Source organism: Crotalus tigris, unplaced genomic scaffold (assembly GCF_016545835.1).
Source record: "Crotalus tigris isolate CLP2741 ecotype Arizona unplaced genomic scaffold, ASM1654583v1 scf7180000020990.9691751010:1144802, whole genome shotgun sequence".
In the NCBI taxonomy this organism is placed as follows: domain Eukaryota; kingdom Metazoa; phylum Chordata; class Lepidosauria; order Squamata; family Viperidae; genus Crotalus; species Crotalus tigris.
Genome location: NW_024098300.1, coordinates 503,436 through 527,827, shown reverse-complemented (window position 1 = coordinate 527,827; position 24,392 = coordinate 503,436). Strand labels below are relative to the sequence as shown.

The 24,392-nt window shown below is 42.0% G+C and overlaps 1 protein-coding gene across 4 annotated transcripts in view; it reads left to right on the top strand.

Annotated features, from left to right (window-relative positions):
* The window catches only part of BICRA (BRD4 interacting chromatin remodeling complex associated protein), a 69,823-nt gene extending 45,431 nt beyond the window's left edge, over positions 1–24,392 (top strand). For 2 of the 4 annotated variants that reach the window (XM_039369143.1, XM_039369144.1), the window contains 15 exons: positions 563–603; positions 2,830–2,875; positions 3,665–3,707; positions 4,161–4,226; positions 4,859–6,862; positions 7,863–8,180; positions 12,083–12,790; positions 13,622–13,967; positions 15,481–15,608; positions 16,766–16,891; positions 18,100–18,164; positions 19,741–19,889; positions 20,877–20,968; positions 21,110–21,212; positions 22,391–24,392. In XM_039369143.1, coding sequence (XP_039225077.1) covers positions 2,835–2,875; positions 3,665–3,707; positions 4,161–4,226; positions 4,859–6,862; positions 7,863–8,180; positions 12,083–12,790; positions 13,622–13,967; positions 15,481–15,608; positions 16,766–16,891; positions 18,100–18,164; positions 19,741–19,889; positions 20,877–20,968; positions 21,110–21,212; positions 22,391–23,622 — 5,421 coding nt within the window. In that variant the 5' untranslated portion in view covers positions 563–603; positions 2,830–2,834 and the 3' untranslated portion in view covers positions 23,623–24,392. The remainder of the gene's footprint in view (positions 1–562; positions 604–2,829; positions 2,876–3,664; positions 3,708–4,160; positions 4,227–4,858; positions 6,863–7,862; positions 8,181–12,082; positions 12,791–13,621; positions 13,968–15,480; positions 15,609–16,765; positions 16,892–18,099; positions 18,165–19,740; positions 19,890–20,876; positions 20,969–21,109; positions 21,213–22,390) is intronic. The other 2 variants (XM_039369145.1, XM_039369146.1) reach the window with 2 other exon arrangements.

Below are 24,392 nucleotides of genomic sequence, written 5' to 3'. Positions count from 1 at the left end.
TAGCTTAAGTTATTGCAACTACAACTGAATCTTTTTTCCACTGGAGAGGTGCAGGAACTCTTGAAGTTGAACTGAGCTTTGAGCTGTTAGCATTCTGAAGCCCAGCACAAGGACTAGAGACCTCTGTTTTTCAGCCTTGGCAGCTTTGAGATGTGCGGACTTCAACTCCCAGCCAACTGGATTGTCCACACATCTCAAAGTTACCAACATTACTCTAGATTTACCCCTTGTCCTTTTTTCAGTTCTAGGATGGGGAAGGTTGTGCTAAATTCTAGAGGCATTCTTAGTGGTTCCAAGGTGTAACACAAGTGGAAAAACACTTCTTTTTGTCCTTTAGAAGACAATAAACACATCACATTCTTCACAGCAAAAAAAAAAAAAAGTTGTTTCCTGTGTCCAGCAAATTTGTGGATTTCAAAGTAAAATGCACTTAAAGTTTGTTTATACTACTTCCACTTGGTTTACTAAGCAGACGTTCCCCCATGCTTTTTGATCAGCTAATGAATAAACACAATTTACCAGGTTGTTATTTTTATGGATCTTTGCAAATTTGTCTTTTCAGAAACAATCCCATCCAGGGATGTCAAGCAGTCTTTTTTTCAGGTAAATACCATTGTCGATAGGAAGTGTGATAGAATATTTTAATCATTCTGATTTTTTCAATTGATCCCAGTAAACTGTCTATACAATTATGCCATTTAATGATATTGAAACATTAAGTAGGTTGGAAATTAATTTTTTTGAAAAGATGCCAAAAAAAAATTCCAGCCATTTTGGAAGACAACTGGTTCAAGAATTCTAGAAGGAATAGAAACAACGCACACTAAGCTTTCACAACTTGGAGTGGGGAAAGGGCGACACTGATAAAATTAATCATGAACCCACAAAGTAATACTTGGGGCTCTGATCAGCTGTTTAACAACCTGGTAGTGAGGCTAAAGGTTTGGAGAGGCTGAGCAGAGTGTTTTTAAGGTGGCAGGGACAGCAGTGAATTTATTGACTTTTTAAAAAACGTTGGCAGGCCACACAAGGCCACTTGATGGGCCATGTATTGTGCCAGCCTGATTTATATCAAGCAGTAATGAGGATACTTGTCTTTCAGACAAAACTCAAGTGTCAAGGAGACGTGTTTTCTGTAGTGATAAAGTGGAGGTGTGTGTCAGAAAATTGCACTTGGCATCACTCACTTTGTGGCCTGCAAGTTGAAGCATTTCTTCTGTGCGTAGTTTTGAATGAAGTCCAACAAATGCTGTATCCCTCGCACTGGATGTATATGTTGTGTTATCTCTTTCTATTCCTTGATTAGAATATTAAACAGGCTCTACTGGTTAAGATTAACACTGATAGTGTGTTTATCTGCATTTCGATACGCACTTACGATTGAACAAAGTTCTTGAATCCAGTTCACATTTTAGTTTTGAAACTTGAGTATATATCCAAGAGAATAACTTGTGCTTTCAAAACTTTGATTACGGAATCTTGACTAGCTACACCTAGCAAGTGTATCCATTTTGTTTCAATATTTCAGAAGCATTGTGAACTTTGAGCAATTCTTCTTTCTGTAGATTATGGAAGATAATTAAACAGGTTTAAAACAAGTGTTTTTAAATGAATGCTTTACTTCCCCAGAATAAGAACTTTCTTTCACAGTCGCTGATTTTTTTTCTGTTGTTTTCTTGGCTTGAATTCAATTGGTATTGTCCAGATACTATTTTATGCCACCTTTCCCTTTTATATATTTATGTATTTGGTCAACTCAAGGCAACATACCTAATATTGTCACGAGACATTTGAGCTAAGATGTTAAACAAGTTCTAATGGTTGATCTGTTTGGTTGCTGTTTTTTCTGATTTTGGAATGATTTTTAAATTGAAAATTGGCATTCTTAATATGAGCTGCTTTGGATTGGGCATGGGGAATATTTTTTTTTTACACTGCTTTTGTCTTAAACATTCATAAAACACTATAGTATCTTTGCCAAACAAGAAATAAATTTCGGCAAAAGGTCTTTCCCTAGATTTTTGTGATAATTTTTGTGATAATACTGTATGTATAATAAAATATAGTTAGATTATCACCAAAGAAAAAAAGACACAATTCTCATTTTTGGATGGATGCATTGCCAGTTCCAAAGAATAATTAGTAGCATATGCCTGATTACAAAATTGGCCAAGTACCACAATTCTCAACAACTGTCATTTTTAATATGCACTGAGTACTAAAAACTGATAGAAGCAAAACTGGAAATAATTTGAAGTCCCAAATTCTTTCAGGTTAATAAAAGTATAAATGAGGGTGACTTGCCCCAAACTAGCATAGTTTAAATTGTAAAAAATGCATGTAGAAACTTTTGTGGATATAAGCTTGCTATAATAGTTTGAACTAGCATCTTACACACTGCAGGTAGTCCTCAACGTATGACCACAATTGAGCTCAAAATTTATGTTGCTAAGGGAGACAGTTATTAAGGGAATTTTTCCACATTTTACCACTTCTTTGGCATCGTTGTTAAGTGAATCACTGCAGTTGATAAGTTAGTAATCTGGTTGTAAGCGAATCTGGCTTCCCCATTGACTTGCTGGTCAGATCACAAAAGGGGATCACGTGGCCCCAGGGCACTGCAACCATCATAAATATGAGTCAGTTGCCAAGCACCTGAATTTTGATCATGTGACCATGGGCATGCTGCAAAAAAAGTGTGAAAAATGGACATAAGTAGCTTTTTTCAGTGCCGTTGTAACTTTGAACGGTTACTAAATGAACTGTTTGAGGACTATCTGAATATGGTATCTTACCATTTTAAATGTGGACTCCGATATCTCATTTCAGTTGACATGGATGATGAAGATGGACGATGCTTGCTAGATGTAATTTGGTAAGTATTTGCTCTTGACAGGATTGATATAATAATTTCTTTTTACACTCTTGTTCTAGACAAGCATTTTGTCGGAGATTTCTGTTCATTTTCACAAATGTCAACCAAATACTTTTTCATTCATGCTTGGTATGTAAACTTGGAATGTCTCCTATGTGACCACTAGTTGCTATTCCAAGTGAAATTTGGCTGAATGCCACTTGGCTTTTTCTTAAGCTTTTTGGAGGTGAGAATAGAACCAGAAGCTTTTGAATTATGTCTATAATGACAGCTGGATAGAACAGTCATACACGAAAATAGTAGACCAGCTTTCCCCAACTTGGTATTCTTTATATATGCCAGAATTTCTAACAAGCTGGCTTTGGAATGCTGAGAATTATTCGGATGTGCAAACATTGAGGAATGTTTTAGATAACAGGTCAAAGAGGAATAACTTAGTTATGATATTTTAGAACAATATTTCACATTATCTGCTTCATGTAAGTAAACATGAATGGTTTAAGAATTAAACTCCGAAATAAATGGAATCAAACGCTTTTGTGGTCCAAAGTAATAGAGAAACCAAGAAATCACTGAAACTTACGAAAATGGAGATTAATTTTATATATGTGTTTACGTCTATCCTTTTAGCTTACCTATACATATAGGTTTGTGTTTCTATATAATAAGTATATTGTGCCAGAATACCAATAAATCAATGTTGCACACTAATGTAAGCTATGAAGGCAATAGATAAAATTAAATTCTTCTAGTCCTCGTTAAACAAATTTATCTCAACTGTTTTTCCAGTGATCCTCAGGCCTTGAATGATTTTTTACATGGATCTGAAAAGGTACGGTTTTATTCTTCATTTTAAATGAAATTAAATATTAAATTAACAAATACCTCTATGCAATAATTACCCTTGGCTGATATGCCTTCAAAAAGAAAAGTGATGCAGAAAATTGTGATGGTACCACTTTTAGAACTAATGACTTGAGCAGACTTTTCTCCAAGTCATTTCCTCCAGAAACTTTGAATGGTGGAAAATGTTATCAGAAAATTACTGTGCAGGAGGATAAACTATTTATTTCCTGATTAAAAAGTGAAGAGGCAGATAATTTCACCTCTTAAGGGAAGAATGGGCATAGCTTCGGGAAAGAAACCTACCCATGGAGGGAATTTAAACATTATCTTATCCAGATAAAGTTATACATTTCCTCTCTTTTCCATGATAGTCCAATTCCTCAAATACTGTCAGCTTTGACTTTACATACAATAACATTTATTTTTATTTTAATAACAGATTGACAGCGATGATCTTTTGGACAACACGGGAGATGCAGCCAGTGCCTTCTTTGAGGGTGCTGGGGTATGTATTTTTCACCTCATTTTAAAAGCTTAGATTATATTTGTTTAGAAATCCCAACCCCTTTCTTTGTAATGATGCACAATTCAAAATATTAATAGGCACGATAGCAAAAAATATGTTGAATTCCAGCGAATTTGAGCACAAGATATGGTGGTATCACAATGAGACTTTTCTAAAACTGGTACAACGTTATTGCAGAAAGACAGTAAATAATACGATGCCTCACTTCTGATCTTCATTGAAAAACATGTTTCTGGAAAAAGCATTCTCCATTTCTATAGCTAATTCTGGCTCTACCGCTCATTTTTGTATACGCTAATGAAAAAATAAACAATTATTGCTTTAATCATTTTCAATGTAGTCTGTGCACAGAGAATTTGCATCCATATTTTAAATAACTTACAATGTGAGAGACCCCTAAACCTAGCTAACATACATCTAAAGAAAAGTAAACCATTAAATGTTATGCATTAAATAATAAAGGTCATTAACATGATACGGTTATGGAGTAATAGAATTGTTACTTACATACTAAACAAACATAAAGTTGCAGAACATAGAAAGATCCACAAATTCTGTTCTATGAATATTTATTTTGTTCTCACTGTGCTTTCATTTTCACTTGTCACTAGCTGCACGTGCAAGAAACCTCGGGCAATCATTTGAATGCTGAGCAAAGCCAACCCACAACAAGTGTGGATTTAGACTTTTTGGAAGATGACATTCTGGGCTCGCCTTCAGGAGGTGGAGCCAACCTGCAGAATTCAGATCAGCCGTGTGATATCCTCCAACAGAGTTTGCAGGAGGCAAACATCACCGAGCAGACTCTGGAAGCAGAGGCAGAACTGGATCTGGGTTCTTTTCAGCTCCCTACGCTCCAACCAGTGGTCCACACTGCCTCGGATGGTACCCCACAGATTTTTTCCGGTGGGGCTGACCTCATTGGACTACAGCAACCTGCTGTCCTAACTCATCAAGCACTGGTGCAGCAGTCTGTCGGGGCTGATGTCGTCAACAAAGCCATCAGCGTGCAGCCTTTTCTTCAACAGGTTGGCTTAGGAAATGTCACCATCCAGCCGATTTCCAACCTTCAAGGGTTGCCCAATGGGAGCCCGAGCGGGGCACTGGGCATCGGGCAGATTCAAGTTGTCGGCCAGCAAGTCATGGCAATTAACCAGCCTGCTCAACAGATCATTGCGAAGCAAGTTCAGCCTTCCCAAGTGGCCACTATGCCCGTAGGAAGTTATATTACTCAGACAGCACCAGAACAACAACAGGTCACCTTGGCCTCCGCTGGCGTATCCCCACAGAATGCCGGTCTCATGATCCAGAAGAACATCCCAACAGTGGCCACTACCACTCTGAACGGAAGCTCGATGTTTGGAAGCGTATCAGCTGCTCAGGGTTCCCAACCACTCACGGTCACATCAAACTTGAGCAGCCCACTTGTTCAAGCCCAAAATGTCATCATTCACCGGACCCCCACGCCAATTCAACCCAAGCCGGCAGGAGTCCTTCAGCAGAAGTTGTACCAGATTACCCCCAAACCCTTTGGCCCCAACAACACCACGCTGACCCTCCAGAACGAGGCTGCTCTCCAGCAACAGAAAACTCAGCAGAACTTAACTTTCATGGCAGGCAAAGCAGGACAGAATGTGGTGCTTTCTGGCTTCCCCCCGGGGCTGCCTGCCAACATGTTCAAGCAGCCCCCACCACAGCAACAAACTCTGAACAAGCCAATGAGTGTTCATCTGCTTAATCAAGGCAGCAGCATTGTTATCCCAGCACAGCATGTCCCTCAAGCCATGTTACAGGGTCAAAATCAGTTCCTTCTCCCAAGCCAACTCACTGGAGCATCGACAGTTCAGATCCCTCAGCAGCTCTCGGCATTGCAGGCTAACATGGGTGGTCAGATTCTGACAACCTCACATCCTAGTGGGCAAACTCACATCATCACCAGCCAAGGCCCAGGTGGGCAGCTAATAACAAATCAAGCACTGCCTGCCCAAATTCTCACCAATCAGAATCTGGCAAGCCAGCTCAACTTGGGACAAGTGCTCACCTCACAGAACGCCCATGGAACAGCTCACATCCTTTCTGCACCTATTCAGTTGCAACCAGGGCAGGTGGGCCAACCAACTCTCTTCCAGATGCCTGTATCTCTTGCTGGTAGCCTGACAACTCAAAGCCAGCCCACTGTTGCGGCCTCGCTGACCGGTGGTGCCATCAATCAGAGCGGTCAGACTGTTATCCAAGGAGTTACTCTGCCTAACCCAGTGGCTATGTTAAATGCTACTGAGAGCCTCAACCAAACCATGACCATACAAGCACCCCCTAATGGCCCCAGCCAGAGCCCTGGTCTTATTCAGCCACAGTCAACCCCCAGCACCAACCTACTCCCGGGTGACCAAGCCAATATGCTAACTGTCCAGTCCACCTGTCAGCCCTCCGCTCCTTCTCAGCTTCAACTGAACGTTCAGCAGCAAACATCACCACCTCAGCAACAAGCACAAATACCTGTGACTTCCCAGTCCAGCCCTAACCTGGTGGCATCAAGTCCTGAAAAGATTATTTTGGGCCAGACAGCTGCTGGAACTGTAATCTCCCAGGATTCCATGCAGATGTTTCTACAGCAGGTAAGTTAAATAATTCCTGATCCTTTGATTAGTCTGCTCTGTCTCTTGAAGGGTACTCGGATTTACTAGCACAACACGAGTGGATAAAGAGTCAAGAAAGATGGTGGCCGTGACAACTCGAAAGCCTTTGAATTACTTTAATTTTGAAACTTTCTCGTCTTCAAGACAACTCTTTGAAGGTGACTTGACCGAAGTGGAGAACAGTGGAAAGGGAGTGGCCAGCTTTCCATTAACAAAAATATAGCAGCTTTTATACTCTGCTTCTTTTTTTTCCTGTTCCCACATCTTGAAATGCAAACTTCACTTCTTTGACTTTGCCCCAAAGACTTAGCACTTCTTTCTGACAGCTTGTCGTTTGTAACCTTATCTTCCCCCCGCAAATCTTCAGCCTTTTGAGAGTCAGAGTAAGGCTGAATAGGTGACATAATTTAAATCAAGAAATACAAATACCTTAATGGTCATGCATACCAAGAATAAGAATCAACACTGATTTGATGACACATCATTAATTAAATAGGGAAATAATCAAGTTAGCAGGCTGGAGGGCGAGGGCACGATTTCTCTTCAGGTAATGCTGATACTTCTTTATCTGGGTCAAAATTCAAGAGGCTATCTACACACAGCAAGTAGACAGAATGGGCTGGATGTGTTTGCTTTTCTGATCACTTTATGATTAGAAACTGCATTCTTTAAAGGGCCAGAGCCTGATTTGAATGTGACTATAACTGTAGGTTGTGTAGCTTCTATTAATTGTGAGCTTTGTACTGTTACCAAAGGATTTTTGGTGACCAAATTATGCAGAGTGACAGCTTCAGATTACGACTTCCAACATAAGCTTGATTTTTGTAATCGAGGGGAAAGCAGGGGAGGAGAGTAACTAATTTACTGCAGTTTTTCAGTCCAGTAAAATTTTTACCTGTGAATCTAAACAAATAACCAGCATTGTAAAAGGTGGGCAAATAACGTGAAGATGGTCCATGCTAAATCTCTTGGATTACAGAAGGATCAGAGCCAGCAACAGAAGCAGCAGCAGCAGCACTTTTATTCGCCCGCTCTGAAAATGCAGCAGGAGAGCAGTATGAATGACTCTGGCGTACCTCCCCATCTGCCAATGCCTCTGCCCATCTACAGCATAGCCACCACTGCACTCAGCACCACAAGCAGTGTCCCAGCCTCGGTGATAGTCAGCAGCAGTGTAGGCACAGCCCTGCAGCCGCCTGCCAGCCGAGAGCTGAGCCAGAACCACAACCTGCTACCGGTGGATTCCAAAGTACCACAGTTCTCGACTGGCCCTTCCCAGCAGGCACTGGCTTGCCAGGTAGACCTTACCTGTTTGCAAATCCCTAAAATTGCCCTGCTTTGGCCTGTTCTCCTGCCTTACTTCCTCTTGTCTAACATGTCTGCCCTTCTTCTTCATTGTCCCTTCACCTACTTGGCTTTGTCCTGCACATTCTCAGTGCAGAACGCAGAGAATGAATGAGAAGGAGGGAAATATTAGCCTCTCGTCTAGGTTTGTATTCTCCCACACTTCAAAACAAAGGCTTGGGTGTTGGTGGTTACGTGATTTTCTTGTGTTGCAACAGAAGTCTCCCCCTCGTGGAAATAGTATGAATAATACAAAGGGGGAAATTACCATTAGAGCAGTTGGTTGCCTTCCGGCTAGCAACCAGGACAAATATTTCTGTTTAAATATAAGATCATCTTCTCCTGTTCAAGTTTATAATGCCTATAGCAATAGACGCACAATCAAAAATGGAAGCATTTTTCCTACACCGAAAATAATTGACTGAAAATGGTAAATTCTTTCATACCCGAACATTATTTCAGAGAACTAGAGGAAACAAAACAAGTAAACATTCACTTCCTCCTGCACTGTTTTATTTCCTTGGTGTTGCTGTAGTTCCATGAAGCAAATATATATATTTTAGAGAGAGTCAAAACAGATAAAAGAATATGGAAGTAGCAACCATGTTTGTCTTGAAGTGACTATAAAAATTGAAGAAAAAAACCAAATTAGTTCAGTTCTCTTTTTCAAACTAAAAGAAATTGACACATACCCAGAAATCTGAAGTTTTGAGGGTGTCATTTTGTATCCATCAGTATGTCTTTAGGCTGCACCTGCTTAGTTGAACAGGATTTCTTCTAAGTAGATACGAGTGGGATTGCAGGGCTTCATAAGTATAACCTGCAAATCCTACAAACTTTGAATAATAAAACAAGATCAGATTAAGTTCACAGCAAAGAGGAGCACTGCACAGTTCTTTCGATTAGATTCTGAAAAGGGGCTTTGGAATGCACACATGTCAGTGTGGCCCTCATTAGCAATTTGTGAAAAGGGTCTGTTTCTTGGATGGTGCAGCTGCTGTAGGGAAGGTTCTGCTGCAGCCATGGGGCACTGGAAACAGGTGTGGCTGCTTTAAAGAGAGTGCATTCACGGAGAGTGCATTCACATTTCTCTCCAATCAAAAGCACTCTTTTGAAATCAGTTCTGATGCTTTGTACAGCCCTAGTAAACACAGGTAGACCTTGACTTAACAACAGTTTGTTTAATGGCCGTTTAAAGTTACAATCGCACTGGAAAAAGGGACTTAGAACCCTTTTTCACACTTGCAGCCATTGCAGCATCCCTGTGGTCATGTGATCAAAATTTGGATGCTTGACAACTGATTCATATTTACGACCGTTGCAATGTCCTGGGGTCACGTGAACAGCTTTTGCGACCTTCTGAACAAGCAAAATGAATGGGGAAGCCAGGTTCACTTAACAACCGGGTTGCTAACCTAACAGCTGCAATGATTCACTTAACAGCTGTGGCTAGAAAGGTCATGAAAGGAGGCAAAATTCTCTGAACAATGGCCTCGCTTAGCGACATAAATTTTGGGCTCAGTGGAGGTCCTAAGTGGAGAACTACCTGTAACGATATGCAGTCCTGGATAGCTGAGGTACATGACATTTTATACCGCAAACATTCTGGATATCTGTAAAAGGATATAAGTTCCAAAATGTTCCAAGATAACAAGGTAGCTTAATCTCTCTTAATAGAAACCTGGCAGCTGTAAATGATAAGGTGAGCCATATGTGTCCGCCTAGAGTTCGGAGAAGGCAAATATCCCAGTCTCTGATTGGTGGGCCAAGTATGCTAAAAACTGCCTTTGCCCTTCCTGGATCTCCGTGGCCTTCACTGTTTGTCTTTTTCCTTGTTGCTGCTCTTGCTTGCTTCTTTTTTGATTCCAACTAACCCTGGGAATTGGTGGTAGTGGTGCACTTGCTGCTACCGCTTTTTGTTGCTTTTCTCCTGTCTTCCCTGCCTTGCCCTCCTGGTTCTTTTCTCCTTGACCAAAACCTGCATCTCTATTTGTGTTGTCTATTTTAAAGAGGTGTGACTTGTGAACGTGACTTTCTTAATACCAGCGTGTACAGTAGTCCATATGTTTAAAGCAGGGGTAGTCAACCTTGGCTCTTTTATGACTCATGGACTTCAATTCCCAGAATTCCTGAGCCAGCTAGGCTGGCTCAGGAATTCTGGGAGTTGAAGTCCACGAGTCATAAAAGAGCCAAGGTTGACTACCCCTGCTTTAAAGCATTGCAATGTTTGCCACATCCTTTAACTCTTGTGCGTTCCTGGTGTAAAAGGGTGGCATAGCTGTTGTTCCAAGACAATGGTTTGAGACTGCTTCTTGACATGAAAATAGATTGTAGAAATGCTATGAAAACAAGGTTATAACAATAGGAAGTGAAGATATACAGGTAGTCCTCAACTTACGCCAGTTCATATAGGGACCGTTCGAAGTTACAGTGGCGCTTGAAAAAAAGTGACTTCTGACCGTTTTTCACACAACAGTTGCAGCATCCCCGTGGTCATGTGATCAAAATTCAGATGCTTGACAACTGACTCATCTTTATGACAGTTCCAGTGTCCTGGGATCATGTGATCACCTTTTGCAACCTTCTGATCAGCAAAGTCAATGGGGAAAGCCAGGTTCTCTTAACCACGTTACTAACTTAACAACTGCAGTGATTCACTTAATAACTGTGGTAAGGTCATAAAATGAAGCAAAACTCATTTAACAACTGTCTCCCTTAGCAGCCAAAATTTTGGGCTTAATTGGGGTCCTAAATTGAGGACTATCTGTCTAATAACAGACTGATTCAATAGCATCTAGGAAGACAGGAAAGATGAATAGGGTAGCAAAGTGCTTTGCATAGGACTACAAGACCTCCTGTATCAAATAGCAAAAAAAACAAAAACAAAACAAAACTTTCAAAACTTGCTGACGTGGTGACCCAGAAGGGTAATAATCCAGTTCAGCAGCTCTGTTACTATCTGCTTCTAGTGCAGTGGTTCTCAACCTTTTTAATGCCGCGACCCCCAACCGGTCGTAAGTCAAGGACTCCTCAACCGGTCGTAAGACGAGGACTACTCAACTGGTGCAGCACCATTTGCAGAATGGGACTTTTGGTGGGCTCAGCAGGGTACAGACAGCCTGGACAATTCCGATTGGCTTTCGAAAGCCAATAGAATTAGACTCTATTCAAGAGAGTCTATTCGATTGGCTTTCCAAAGCCAATAGAATAAAAGGGAGGAGCACAGCTAAGGAAAAGGGGGGGAAAAATGGCGGACTGCGTTGTTTGGCGACCCCCGTGAAATGGTCGTTCGACCCCAAATGGGGTCCCGACCCACAGGTGGAGAACCACTGTTCTAGTGTAATATTTTGGACTTAAATTTCTGCTTAAATCCTGCAAGGAGGGAAAGGCAGAGACTTTTTAAAGAGTTTCAGCTTGCTGTCCTTCAAAGACCTGGTGACTTTAATTTTATTTCAACACGGACATATTTCCACCAACCTAATTTTAAAAGGCACGTCTTTTCAAGCAACATATTGAAAGAAAATGTGCTGGTGTCTAAAAGTAGGCCTCGTGGTACAGCATGAATGTTTTTATTCTACCTTGGAAGTCTTCCCTTCGTGGCACAAGATCTCTTCCAGAATGAACGGGGGATGAAATAAGAGGGGAGGAGGGAGAGAATAGCTTTTATTTAATTTTAAAACATTCATAAAAGTTTTTTTTTTTCATAAGTTGACAATTGTGAGTTTGAGATTTGCAAAAGGTTGGCTGCTCCTATTGCGTTCTGGTACCCAGCTACTTCAGTGTGCTGTGTCATGCATGACCCAAGACTTATCACCTGTTTACCTGTATCTCTTCCTTTTTCTTCCTCTCTTTCAGTTGCCTTCAGGGCAGCAGAAACTTCCTGGAGCCTCCCCATCCCACTCACTACCTCATCCCTCACTGGGGGAAAGCCCCCAGCTCCAGCCCGCTCACCTTTCCCAGATCCAGTCCCCACACCAGTCCCGTCCTCCGTCCCAGCCTCAGCCCCTTTCCCGGCCACCTTCCCGGCCTCACTCAAGACCCCCTTCCCAGCCCCAGACTTTATCCAGGCCGCCTTCTGAGCCCCTGTCGCGATCTTGCACCCCTCAAACTCAGATGCAGAACTTATATGTGATCCAGAATCAGATTGCTTCCTCTCCTCATGGCTCCAACCAGCATCCCCTGCGACCTCCCTCACAGCCTCAGGTACCGTTTCAAGCCCCCCAGGCCCAGCCAGAGGGACAGCCTCAGCTGGCCACCCCTCCCCATCTGCCCTTGCAGGTTCAGCTTGCTCCTCAGCTCCAGCCCCAGTCTGAGGCTCAGGGGCAGGTACGGTTGCAACCCCAGATCCAGGCTTCTTCTGAAGTGCAGCATAGCCATTCCCCCCATTTCCAGTTGCAGTTCCCTGCCCAAGGCCCTATCAAACCACCCACCCCAACCCAGACACTTCACCTGACAGCTGAACAACAGAGGAGCTTTCAGATGGTTTCCAATCAGTTCCAGGCTTTCTCCACAATTCCCGCTCCTGTTCCTCAGCAGAAACAGTTAATGGATCGGTTTCAGCAGGTACGGTAATCAACCTCACGTGAGATATAGCTTACTTTATTTTAAGCATGTTGGATTTTCAAACTGCGTTTAATGTGACAGGACTTGTGGAATCTAAATAGTCGCTGCTGTTGCTGCTGGCGCAGACTGACTCTCGCCACAAGAAGGACTTAATTCAAACAAAGTCCAAAGTCAGTTCTCATCTTGGATTGCTCCACCAGTTAAACAGAAGAAAGCAAAAATTCTGTCCGAGAGAGACTTGTGTCGAGCATCGTAAATGGGGGGGGGGGGGCGCAAAGGTGGCTTTTCTACTTTTTTCTATTTGATGCCTTCAAATCAATATTGATTTCTGGAAACTGCCTGGACCTGTCCCTATAGTTTTCTTGGCAATATTTTCAGAAATAGTTTGCCATTACCTTTTTCCCAGAGCTGAGACAGAATGACTGGCCCACAGTCACCTGGCTGGCTGCCTGAGGCAGGACTGGAACCCATGGTCTCCTGCTATCTAGCCAAGGCCTTCACTAAACTACACCAAGCTGGCTCTCCTGTATGCGATACCCAGAACCTTTATCTATAACCACCAAACTGATCCTTGAGTTAATGTCTAGAATAGTATCTCTTTCTTATGATTTAACCAGAAACTTTAACCCATTTTCCCATAGGTGTTGGTGAGTATTATAGTTGTTCAGTGATCAATGAAAATCTACTCAAAAAACATTACTTTCCGCATTCCCAAGGTTTGTTCTGATAAATCCCTGGCAATGCTATATCCAAAGGAATGGGTGTTTTCCAATCCTTCGCATATAATTTTTGGATTTCATTTTTCATTGTCTACCTCTGTATCTCACACAGATACCCCAGGGAATTATCCTGCAAACAAAGCAGTCAACGTCCACTAGCCAGGCACCGCCCGCCCTGAGCCAGTTCAGCAACCAGTCCTCTTCAGTGTTGGTTAGCAGCCAAGGACAGCCGGTCACAATGACAACAACTCCAGCTCAGGCACCAGCAGTTCATGGCCACACGCCTGTCCCCACCACCATTCAGTCTTCCAGCACGGGTTCAAGCAAAGCAGCTCCTGTGCTTGAAAAGGTGCAAGTATCAAGAGGAACAACAAGTGGAGGAGGAGGACAACAACCTGCACAGTGTACAGCGGTTCTTCAGCAGCAAACTCCCGTGTTGGTCAAGTCAGCATCAGTATGTAAGTTGATCAACAGCATCCTACGTCTTGATGTCCTTAGGAAAGGGAATAATTCCCCTTGGACCGTTGCTTTTGACTTGTCTGTTCATATTTATCTGTTTGTTATGAGAATTGAAGGAGATTCCTTCCCATCTGCAGCCGCTCTAATAGTTATATCCCCATGGAGCTTTTGAAAGGAATGGGGTGAGGGACAACGATGCCCCTTTTCTGCCTCGTCCTTTTCTATAACAGTGTGGGTGTGCACGTAGACCTCAACTTACAACCACAGCTGAGCCCAAAATTTACGTTACTAAGCGACACAGGAGCTGAGTTTTGCCCCATTTTACGATCTTGCTTGCCACGGTTGTCAAGTGAATCACTGCAGTTTTAAGTTAGTCACATGGTTGTTAGATGAATCTGGCTTCCCCGTTGACTTTGCTTGTCAAAAAGGTTGCAAAAGGGGGGTCACATGACCTTGGGACACTGCAACCGTCATAAATATGAGTCAGTTGCCAAGCGCCTGAATTTTGATTACATAACTGTGGGGACGCAGCGATAGTCACAACTGTGAAAAGCAGTCATAGGTCACTTTTCTCAGTATCGTTGTAACTTTGATCTTGTTAAACAAACTGTTGTAAGTCAAGGACTATCTATCTAGTACACATGTACAAACCCACCCCAAATTTATATTCCTCAACCATACCGTGAGAACACTAAGACCGAAGCTGCACAGGCTTTGTTTTTCATAAGAGCAATAGATCAATGATTAGAAAGTGCCAACAGGATTTCAGTTTTCTTTTTGGCATAAGATTCATATCTTTCTAAAATCTTATATCTTGAGATCTTATAACGCTCTCTGAACCTTGAGGTGAAGATTGGCTGGAGAGTGAATTTTACATAGTTGTTTCCCTACCCATATAATTTAAATTTCCAATAGAAGGAACTGGCAAGCAGGTCCCGTAACATTTTATCATGAGCAGATGCGGATAAATCTGCTTCTGGTCCCATTTAAATTATCTGTTTCCAGAATTATGTAAGATCTAGGACAGTGATGGCAAACCTTTTAGAGACCGAGTGCCCAAACTGCAACCCAAAACCCACTTATGCATTGTTGGGTGCCGGGTGGGTGTGGCCCATTGGGTGGGTGTGGCCCATTGGGTGGGCGTGGCTGTGGTAGTAACGGCAGACTGGGTGGGACTAAAAAGTTCAATCAATCAATTCCAACTTTGCAAGATCTTTTTTTTCCCCCGCGAGAAGTTGAAATTGATTGAACTTTTTTTTTTTTTTTTTTGCACACATTGGTGGAGGCCTAAAGCAAAAAGTTTTTATAAAACCCAGCTGAAGGCCTAGGACAGGGCCTACAGTGCGCATGCTCACAGAGAGGGCTCTGAGTGCCGCCTCTGGCACCCGGGCCATAGGTTCGCCACCACTGCTCTAGGATATTAGCCCTTAAAAAAAACAAGATGACAATGTTTCTATATCTCATTCTAAAATCTTGTGTACGTGTGTCTGTTCCTCTACCATATTTCTCCAGCAATTGCTGCTGCGGTTCCTGCGGAGAGTAAAACATTTTCCAGCAGCTCCACAACTATTTCTGGAGGGAAAGCAACTTCCGGGCAAGGAAAGCCCACTATTCCTCAAGCTGTACAACAGTCAGTTCAGGTGGGTTTGTTATAACTGGCAACCAGGATTGTGTTTGCACAAAATTGGAAAGCACTGAAAGCCCCCCCAGAGGGAAAGGTGATTGGGAAAATATTGGAATGTGCAGAAATGAATAGACTAACAATGACAATTAAAGATAAGACAGAGTCAGACTACTATGAAATTTGGGGAACTTTTTATGATTGGCTGAAAAGAGAATACGGTTAAAAGATAGTTAACATCAATTTAGATGGAAGAAGAAGGAGCAGATAAGGAGGGAGACCCAGGCGACGCAGTATTGAATAACTGGAGGTTGTATAAGTGTTTATAGAAGTATATACTGAGAAGGTTAGATAAATAGAACTATTAATCTTATTGTATATAATACAGATAGGGAAATTTGGAGAGAGGAGTTGCTCGGACATTACCCCTGAATTGTATCTGAAGAGGGATGAAGAAAGGAGAGGAGAGAGAAAAGAGTAAAGGAGGGGAGAAGGAAGTAGGAAGGCTGGAGGAAGAGGAAAGGGGAGGAGAGTGGTGAAGGAGAGGAGAGGAAGAAGAGGGAAGCAGGGAAGAGAAGAAAGGGAGAAAGAAGGTAAAGAAGAAGGAATGTGGATACGGTGAAAGGGGAAATGGGCAAGCAACACCAAAGTTATGTGTATGTATTTATTTCATTTTGTTAAAAGTATCTGTATGTGAGTGTGGAGGGAATGTATGTTAATATCTGATAAGTATTAGGGTATATGTATGGGGGAGAGTTTGGAAAAATAAAAAATTATTAAATATATATATATATATAACTGGCAATCAGTTTTTGCAAAAACATTCATCTTTGCTATTATTGTTGAACATTAGTTTTTAGCACTAGACAATGCTAGGCACTAATGACTTTAAGATAGTAATGAATGTTGTCAATGAATATAGTTATCTAAACATTAAAGCTAAGTATACATCTAGGCCCTGAAGGATTTAAATAGTTTTAAGTGCCAGATTGTTGATCATGTGACTACAGGGACACTGAGACAGTCGTAACTGCTGGGACCGGTCATAAAATTACTTTGTAGAACAGTTGCTAAACAAGGCAGCCATTAAATAAGGTCTACCTGTGTTTGTTTTTAATTCCTTCCTTTTAATCCATTTGATATAAAGCTGCCTTCTTGTGTTTTTTTTTTTGTCAGGCCAAGCCTGGAGTCATTAGCTCTGCATCAGGCCTGAACCTTGGGAAAGGGCAGCTGCAACTCCAAGTAGTTGGAAAAGGCTTGTCACAAGTCATGTCTTCAGCACCAACTCAAATTCAGCAGCAGGTGAGCATCTGTTTTGCTTATTGTAGAATTACTTGATAAAGGGTTCCCCCCACCACAAATGAAGGCAATATACAGGTCCAGGATAATATTGTAGGATCCAGTCTATGTCAGTCACCGGGACCAGAGGTTTGTTCTTCCAAGCTTTTGGATTCATGCTGGAACCCATCCTGGGGGAACTTCTTTCTACCAGAATGTGTACAGATTGGATCTTACAAAGGGATTTTTTTTTTAATTTGGTACAATGTCTGAAAACAGCACTATATTTGTTCCTATATTGAATTAAGAGGTAGGGTGTACACAGCACATAAATGTTTTATATGTATTCTTATTATTTGGAATATTTTAATCCCAGCATTCCCCAGAAAGCCTTCAAAATGAAAACCAATCACTCAAAGCAATAAAAAAAAAATACAAAAAGCAAGTGTTAAATTTAATTTCAAAAACAGCTATGTTAGTGCATTGTGACAGATTTAAAAAGAATAACGGCAGCTTTAACGAGCAGATTTAATACGGCATACATTTTCACAGGATATTCAAACCATTTTTATTAAAAGAGAATTAAAAGCGTTGAGTAAATTAGAACAATTTCTAACCGTTGTTCACAATCTGCGACCTTCCCTGCCAGTTTTCCATCATCAAAGTCATTGGGGAAGCCAGCAGGGAAGCTGTAGGGGTAAGTTGCTATTGCTCCAGCTGTTTTTTTCCTAAGGAGTCTTTGGACAGAAAGGCAAGGGTAGGCCAGTTTCTCAACCTTGACAATTTTAAGGCATGTGGACTTCAACTCCCAGAATTCCACAGCCAGCGATGCTGGCTGTGGAATTCTGGGAGTTGAAGTCCACATGCCTTAAAATTGTCAAGGTTGAGAAACACTGGGGTAGGCCCTGGGTGGGCTGCTGCCTGCCCATCTGCATTCCCACCGTGCCCTCCTCCCTGGCCTTGCCACCAGCCCTCCATGCTGCAGAACCCCTGAGCCACACTCTGGCACCCATCTTAACTACAGCCATGGGGGCTGCCAGGATTGCCATTGCTAAGCGATGTGATCATGTGACGCCAAGCTTTACAACCAGTTCATATTGTTAAATGAGGACCGCCTGTATTTTTTATTAACTGGAATTGGTCTCGAACCAGTTTCCTCGATAGGTGGATGGTGCTTTATTTGGAACTCCACCTAACGGCCTCTTTGTTCTTACCTTTTCTTTCTTTGCCAGTATGAGAGCAAGCTTGGAAGCCTGAAAAAAGCACCCCCGATGCTACAACCGAGCAAGGAAGCCTGGTAAGTCTAAACTGGAGCAATCCAACAATCAGGTAGCATAGAAAACAGAAGCACAACAGTAAAAAAAAAAAGATACTGTATTAAGGTCAAAATAGCATAAATTAACCAAGCCCTGGGGATTTCCCACAGATCAGGCATGCCAATTTCTTTAGCTGGTTGTATGAGAAAATGAAATATATTTAGCTATTATAACATAGTGGATCAAAAGTCGGTGGGTATGTCAGCAGTACATAATTCAAATGGTCATCCAAAGTTTTCTGAATGATGATCTCTTGCTCTAACTCAGTGCTGGCTGTGGAATTCTGGGAGTTGAAGTCCACATGCCTTAAAATTGTCAAGGTTGAGAAACACTGCTCTAACGTAATTCATTTTTTTTTCCTGAGAAAAAATACATGCAGGCAAAGTAAAGCCATTTGCCGAAATAGCAGACTGTATATCTTTTTCTCACTCACAGATGTGCATCTGTATGCATGTCTCTTACTTTTTCTGCCTTATTAGGTCACTATTTACTAAGCTGTTAATTACTAGATTAATTGCTAGATATTAGATATCAATTTGGAACCCCAGTTGTGAGAAGAACTTCCACTGTTAAGCTAGGCAGCCAGTGGGTCATGCCGGATTTTGTGATCTTTTTTGTCGCAGTTATTATATGAATCCTATTTTAAATCAAAATTTGATCACACCACGGGAACACTGTGACAGTTTAAGTTTGAGGATTAGTCACAAGTCATTTTTTACAGTGCAGTCGTAACCTAGAATGGTTGCTAAATGAATGGTCATAAGTTGAGGATTACTGGTAGAACATAACAATTGCATCTAGAACCTTAAGGATGTTGTTTGAGCGAACCAGTTGAACAACTGACAATGGTAAAGGTCTTTATCTTAACTTAGGCTCATCCTAGAACAGTGGTTCTCAACCTGTGGGTCGGGACCCCATTTGGGGTCGAACGACCATTTCACAGGGGTCGCCAAACAACGCAGTCCGCCATTTTTTTCCCCTTTTCCTTAGCTGTGCTACTCCCTTTTATTCTGCTGGCTTTTGAAAGCCAATAGAATAGACTCTCTTGAATAGAGTCTAATTCTATTGGCTTTCAAAAGCCAATCGGAATTGTCCAGGCTGTCTCTGCCCTGCTGAGCCTGCCAAAAGTCCCATTCTGCAAACGGTGCTGCACCAGTTGAGTAGTCCTCGACTTACGACCGGTTGGGGGTGGTCGCGGCATTAAAAAGGTTGAGAACCACTGTCCTAGAAGCTGCTTGTGGTACCAGGAACCAGATATAGGAGATAGCAAAAACATATTGGCAAACAGTAGTATATGGTTGTTATTTTTTTTCCAAACTCCCTGTTTGTATCAGGATATATTACATAGAAAGTAGAATCATTTCTTATCTCTTGTAGATTAGCAAAGGAATCCAGCATACTGCAATATAAAAAAAAATGAAACTTGTTTTATTTTGCAGCCAGCTTGCTATCTATAGCTTACTACAGATTTTAGCAGGATGAAATAATTGTTACCCGTCTTTGTTACAATATAGGGATAAATGCTCTGTGTTCATTGTTTTCTCTTGTTCCCTTTAGCTTCTTGGAACAGCTACATAAACACCAAGGAGCAGTTTTGCATCCTGATTACAAAACTTCATTTCGGTCATTTGAAGATGCTTTTCAGAGGCTTCTACCTTACCATGTCTACCAGGGAACGCTGCCTTCTCCCCATGACTCTAGGAAAGGTGAATTTTTGGGAACTTTTCCTCATTAGATGCAGATATATTAAGATCAAGCTATCTGTTATATTTTTTTTTTAGCCTAAGTTGCCCAATCTTTTAATGATCCTAATACCGCTTTTTTTTTTTCCTAACTGTCCAAAGTGCTTCAATATGTTACATTCATTCTGGTATGGTTTCCTCGCTTCAGAAGATAATTATCATCTACTGTATAATACAGCCATTTAGCTATGTAGAATGGCCAGTGATTATAAAGATATGATTGCTTTCCAAATCCAATGACTGAAGGGAATAAAGAAGAAGCCTTCCTTCTGTTTGGTTGATTGAAATTTTCTGCTTTTTGATCTCTTGAATGCTTGTTATTACAATTTTTGCTATGTTGTGCATAGCTATTCGTATAATGTCATAATATAATAGCTATTCATGTCTGACTGAATGGTGGACGAGAGGGAGGTTATAAAGGGCTCCATTTGCCATAAAGGTAGTCCTCAAGTTGCAGCCACAATTGGGATCAGAATTTCCATTGCCAAGTAAGGTGGTTGTGCCCAATTTTACGACCTTTTTTGTTTGTTAATTGAATCATTGTAGTTGTTAAGTGAATCACACAGTTGATAAGTGAATCTGCTTTTCTTGTTGGCTTTGCTTGTTGGCTGGGAAATTCACATAACGATGGGATGCTGCAGCTGTCATAAATACATGCCAGAATTGCTAAGCACCCAAATTTTGATCATGTGACCAGGGAGATGCTGCGACGGTCATAAATGCGAGGACCAGTTGTTTTTTCAGTGCCGTTGTAACTTCAAGCAGTCACTAAATGAATGATTGTAACTCAAGGACCACCTGTATAGAACGGTTATCTTTGTCAACATGCTTAGTGAATTAAACACACCTTCCAATTCATTCAGAGAGCTTTCTTTATTGCATTTCCCATTCAAGAGAAGGTGAGTTTCCCTCCTTCGTTTTCCTTTCTCATGGTATGTTTTTCTCTGGTAGATGAAGAATTTGAAATGGTGTCCACCCAGCTGTTAAAACGTACACAAGCCATGCTGAACAAATATCGGTTACTCCTGTTGGAGGAATCCCGGGTGAGATTTTTTTTTTTCTCGTTTTCCTCATTGAACAGGTAAAACATGACCATGGATGTACAAATTTGGGGGCATGGGTTATTAAGAAGCTCAGATGGGTGATTCTTACAGCATTTGCCAATACTGTTTTTTCTATTGCAGAGAGTCAGTCCTTCAGCAGAGATGGTGATGATTGACAGGATGTTCATACAGGAAGAAAAAACTACCTTAGCGCTCGATAAACAGCTAGCAAAGGAGAAGCCAGGTAAGGAAGGATTTTGTTTCAGCCTTTTGGGTATCTTACTTCTTTGAAAGTATCTACTGCCTTCCATCATTCTCTTTTTCAAAACATCATTTGTCCCATAAAACACGAAGGACTTCCAGGTCGAAGAGTTCGCTTTTAAGCCATTACATTTCCATTGGCTCTCATAGCAGCATAGGAGCACTTCTGCATAGAGAATCATAATAGAGATAATTTGAAGGAATCAGATGGGGAGGAAGCTAACTGGGGGTCTTAGCTTATGAAGATTTGATTTTACACTTTCAGTGCTGATTAAAACATGTTCACTTAAGGAATAGAGGTTGAATTTGGACAGTGAGATATTGATTTAATCAGCTAAAGCATAGGGGAATTTTATGTTTGTGCGTGCAAGTTTTTATTCTTCCCTTCACAGTACAACTGGGATGTGGAAGTTGCCACTTGATCAGGCTTTCCTGTTTTGTCCAAGTCAGAAATTATGGTTACTTATTTTAGAACAAAATACAGATCCTAATACACAGCTTGAAATTAGTTTAAGTTCCTAGTTCATTGTGAAGACAATAACCTTAAGATTATGGTTATCTGGAAGTGGCCATGCTCCATAGTATGCCATAAAGGGCAGAGGTAATATGCAAAGGACATTTTATATTCTGGTTTAGTAATGATTAGTAATGACCATTTGATATAGGATCATCCACAACTTTAAAAAGAAAGCAACCCACAACTCAGAATAGATCACAGGCTAATTTTCTGTTATGTCCATTTACATACCCAAATTTTATTTATTGTGTGATATTTTATAATGTTTCACTTATAAGGAAAAGAAGCAATTGAGCTCCTTCCGTATTTTATATTAGTATCTGTAGGCAAGATGGCAGAACTGTTTCTAGAGAGTCAAAAGCTCTGGTCAGATATTCCCCTTCTAAGGGCATTCTACGTTTTTTTTCCCATTCAGAAATCTTGCTGTGATGCCCTGGCAGCAGTGTTATATAATTGTCTGTTTATGAAAGGGGCTGGATTGATTTACTTGATCAATTCCAGTGCCTGAGAAAGAGAAATTGGCCATCCCTAGATTGAAGCTTATTATTGGTCATTTTGGCAGGTTACCCAAACCCAAAACGTCATGAAAATACGTTCTCAATCTGCTTTGGACTAAACTAGCCGTGTGCGTTTTTCTTTTGCAGATGAGTATGTCTCCTCTTCACGGTCACAGACTTTTGCTTCTTCTGCGGCTCAAGGGACTCTGCCCAGCAACGTCCCTTTGACCTCTGAGAACTTGAAATCGCCTTCAGTACAGATGCCAACTCATATCAACCCCACCAAACTGGTCATCAAGCACAGTGGAGGTTCTCCATCCGTAACGTGGGCCAAAGCGTCTCCCTCGCTGGATGGCGACGAGGATGCCCTGCCCTCTCGGAGCAAGCCGCCCATTAAAACCTACGAAGCTCGGAGTCGGATTGGACTGAAGCTAAAGATCAAACAAGAAGCAGGACTTAGCAAAGTGGTTCATAACACTGCTCTGGATCCCGTTCACCAGACCCCACCCCCTGTGTGCACAGTTATCAAAACGGCAGACCCGCACTCGTCGACTTCATCCGTTACCGCCACGACGACTGCGACTGCTACTGCCACCACCTCCATGGCGGGACAAATGAACGGGACAGTCGACCATATCAGCGCAGCTCCGACGGAGAAAAAACCCCTGGTGACCTATTGCAGACTTCCTCTCCGTAAAACGTACCGGGAGAACGTGGACGCTTTTGTCGCAGAGAAAACTCCCGACGCCTCTCTAAAAGGGAGCGTTTCCAAATCCGACACGGTGCCAAGTTCTCTTATCATCAAGCAGGATGGAGGGTCCAGAAGTGTGATCACGTCCCTCAAATCTCAGGGGAGCCCTTCCACCACTGTGGCGCAGAAAAGCAGGTCCGAAGGAAACACCAAACATACTTTTTTCAACCGGAGCGATGCCCGTTCTTTGGTGATGCAAGGAAGCCCCGCCCCTCCTAAGACCGACGATTCAACCAGTGGCCTTATGAAGGAATTAGCAGAAGTCGAGGATGAGTTTTACCAACGCATGATAAAGACCGAGCCACTTGACCACGGGTCGGCCTCTGAACTCGCCTGGGAGGTGCCCTTGCCCCCAGCCAAACGAAGGAAGTCCGAATCTTTCGATGTGGACAATGCCAGCTTCTCCAGTGACAGCCCCCCCGATGACTCCCTCAACGAGCATCTACAGAGCGCCATTGACAGCATCCTGAATCTGCAGCAACCTCAGGCTGGCAGCCAGAATACTCGGACGTCCTCCTCTTCCTACAACTCCTCCTCCCCCCCTTTCTCCTCCCCTGTCCACCGCACGGACACGTACCTTGCCCCCAATCACAATGGCGGCCTTGGAACAAGGACGTTAAACAGATAACAGAAACTGAAAGCCAAGCCCAGGCTGTAGAAAGAGAGCCAAGGACTGAAGCTGCAGCAGCTTCTCCTGGCTGGGGAACGGTTGGAAGCCAAGGTGCCACTTCCCAGAGACCTGCTAGAATAGGGGGCTGATAACCAGAAGGGAAGAGTGGGGGTTCTGGGGTGGGGAGGGCAACAAAAATGCCCTTTAGAGGCGCATCCATCCAAGTGTTTATTTGATGGGGTTTTCGGTTGTTGTAAAGTACAAGCTTCGGCTGGATTTACAATGTACTCATCCCATCACATGCACCATTCAAAAAAAAAAAAGAGAGAGAGAGAGAGAGAAAGGTTCAGCAAATGCCAAGCAGGCAGGTGGGAGGGGGACGGATCGGGGCCCATAGGTAGTGTTGGCTGTGTAATATTTAGATTCTGTAACAAATGGCTAATTTGAATCTCTGATGATAATTGGGTTTGTTTTTCCTCCTCTTCCCAAACTCCACTACTATATTTAGGACTATTTTTTAACAAATCTTAAATCAGAAGCCAGCAGGGAGGCCAAAGGAAATGGGGCAGGGGGTAAAGTGACAATTCCAGAAGGAGTTGTCACCTGGGGCGATTATGTAATTGATTTTGTCAGGTTTCTTAAGTTATTTTAAGTATAAACTGTCTGCTTTTTTTATATATATAAAATAGATTCTGAACAAGATGCAAAAAAAAAAATATATAAACACTAATGCTTACAAACCAATAAGCATGGATGAATTTACAAATAAATCACTTTGAAAGAGGAAA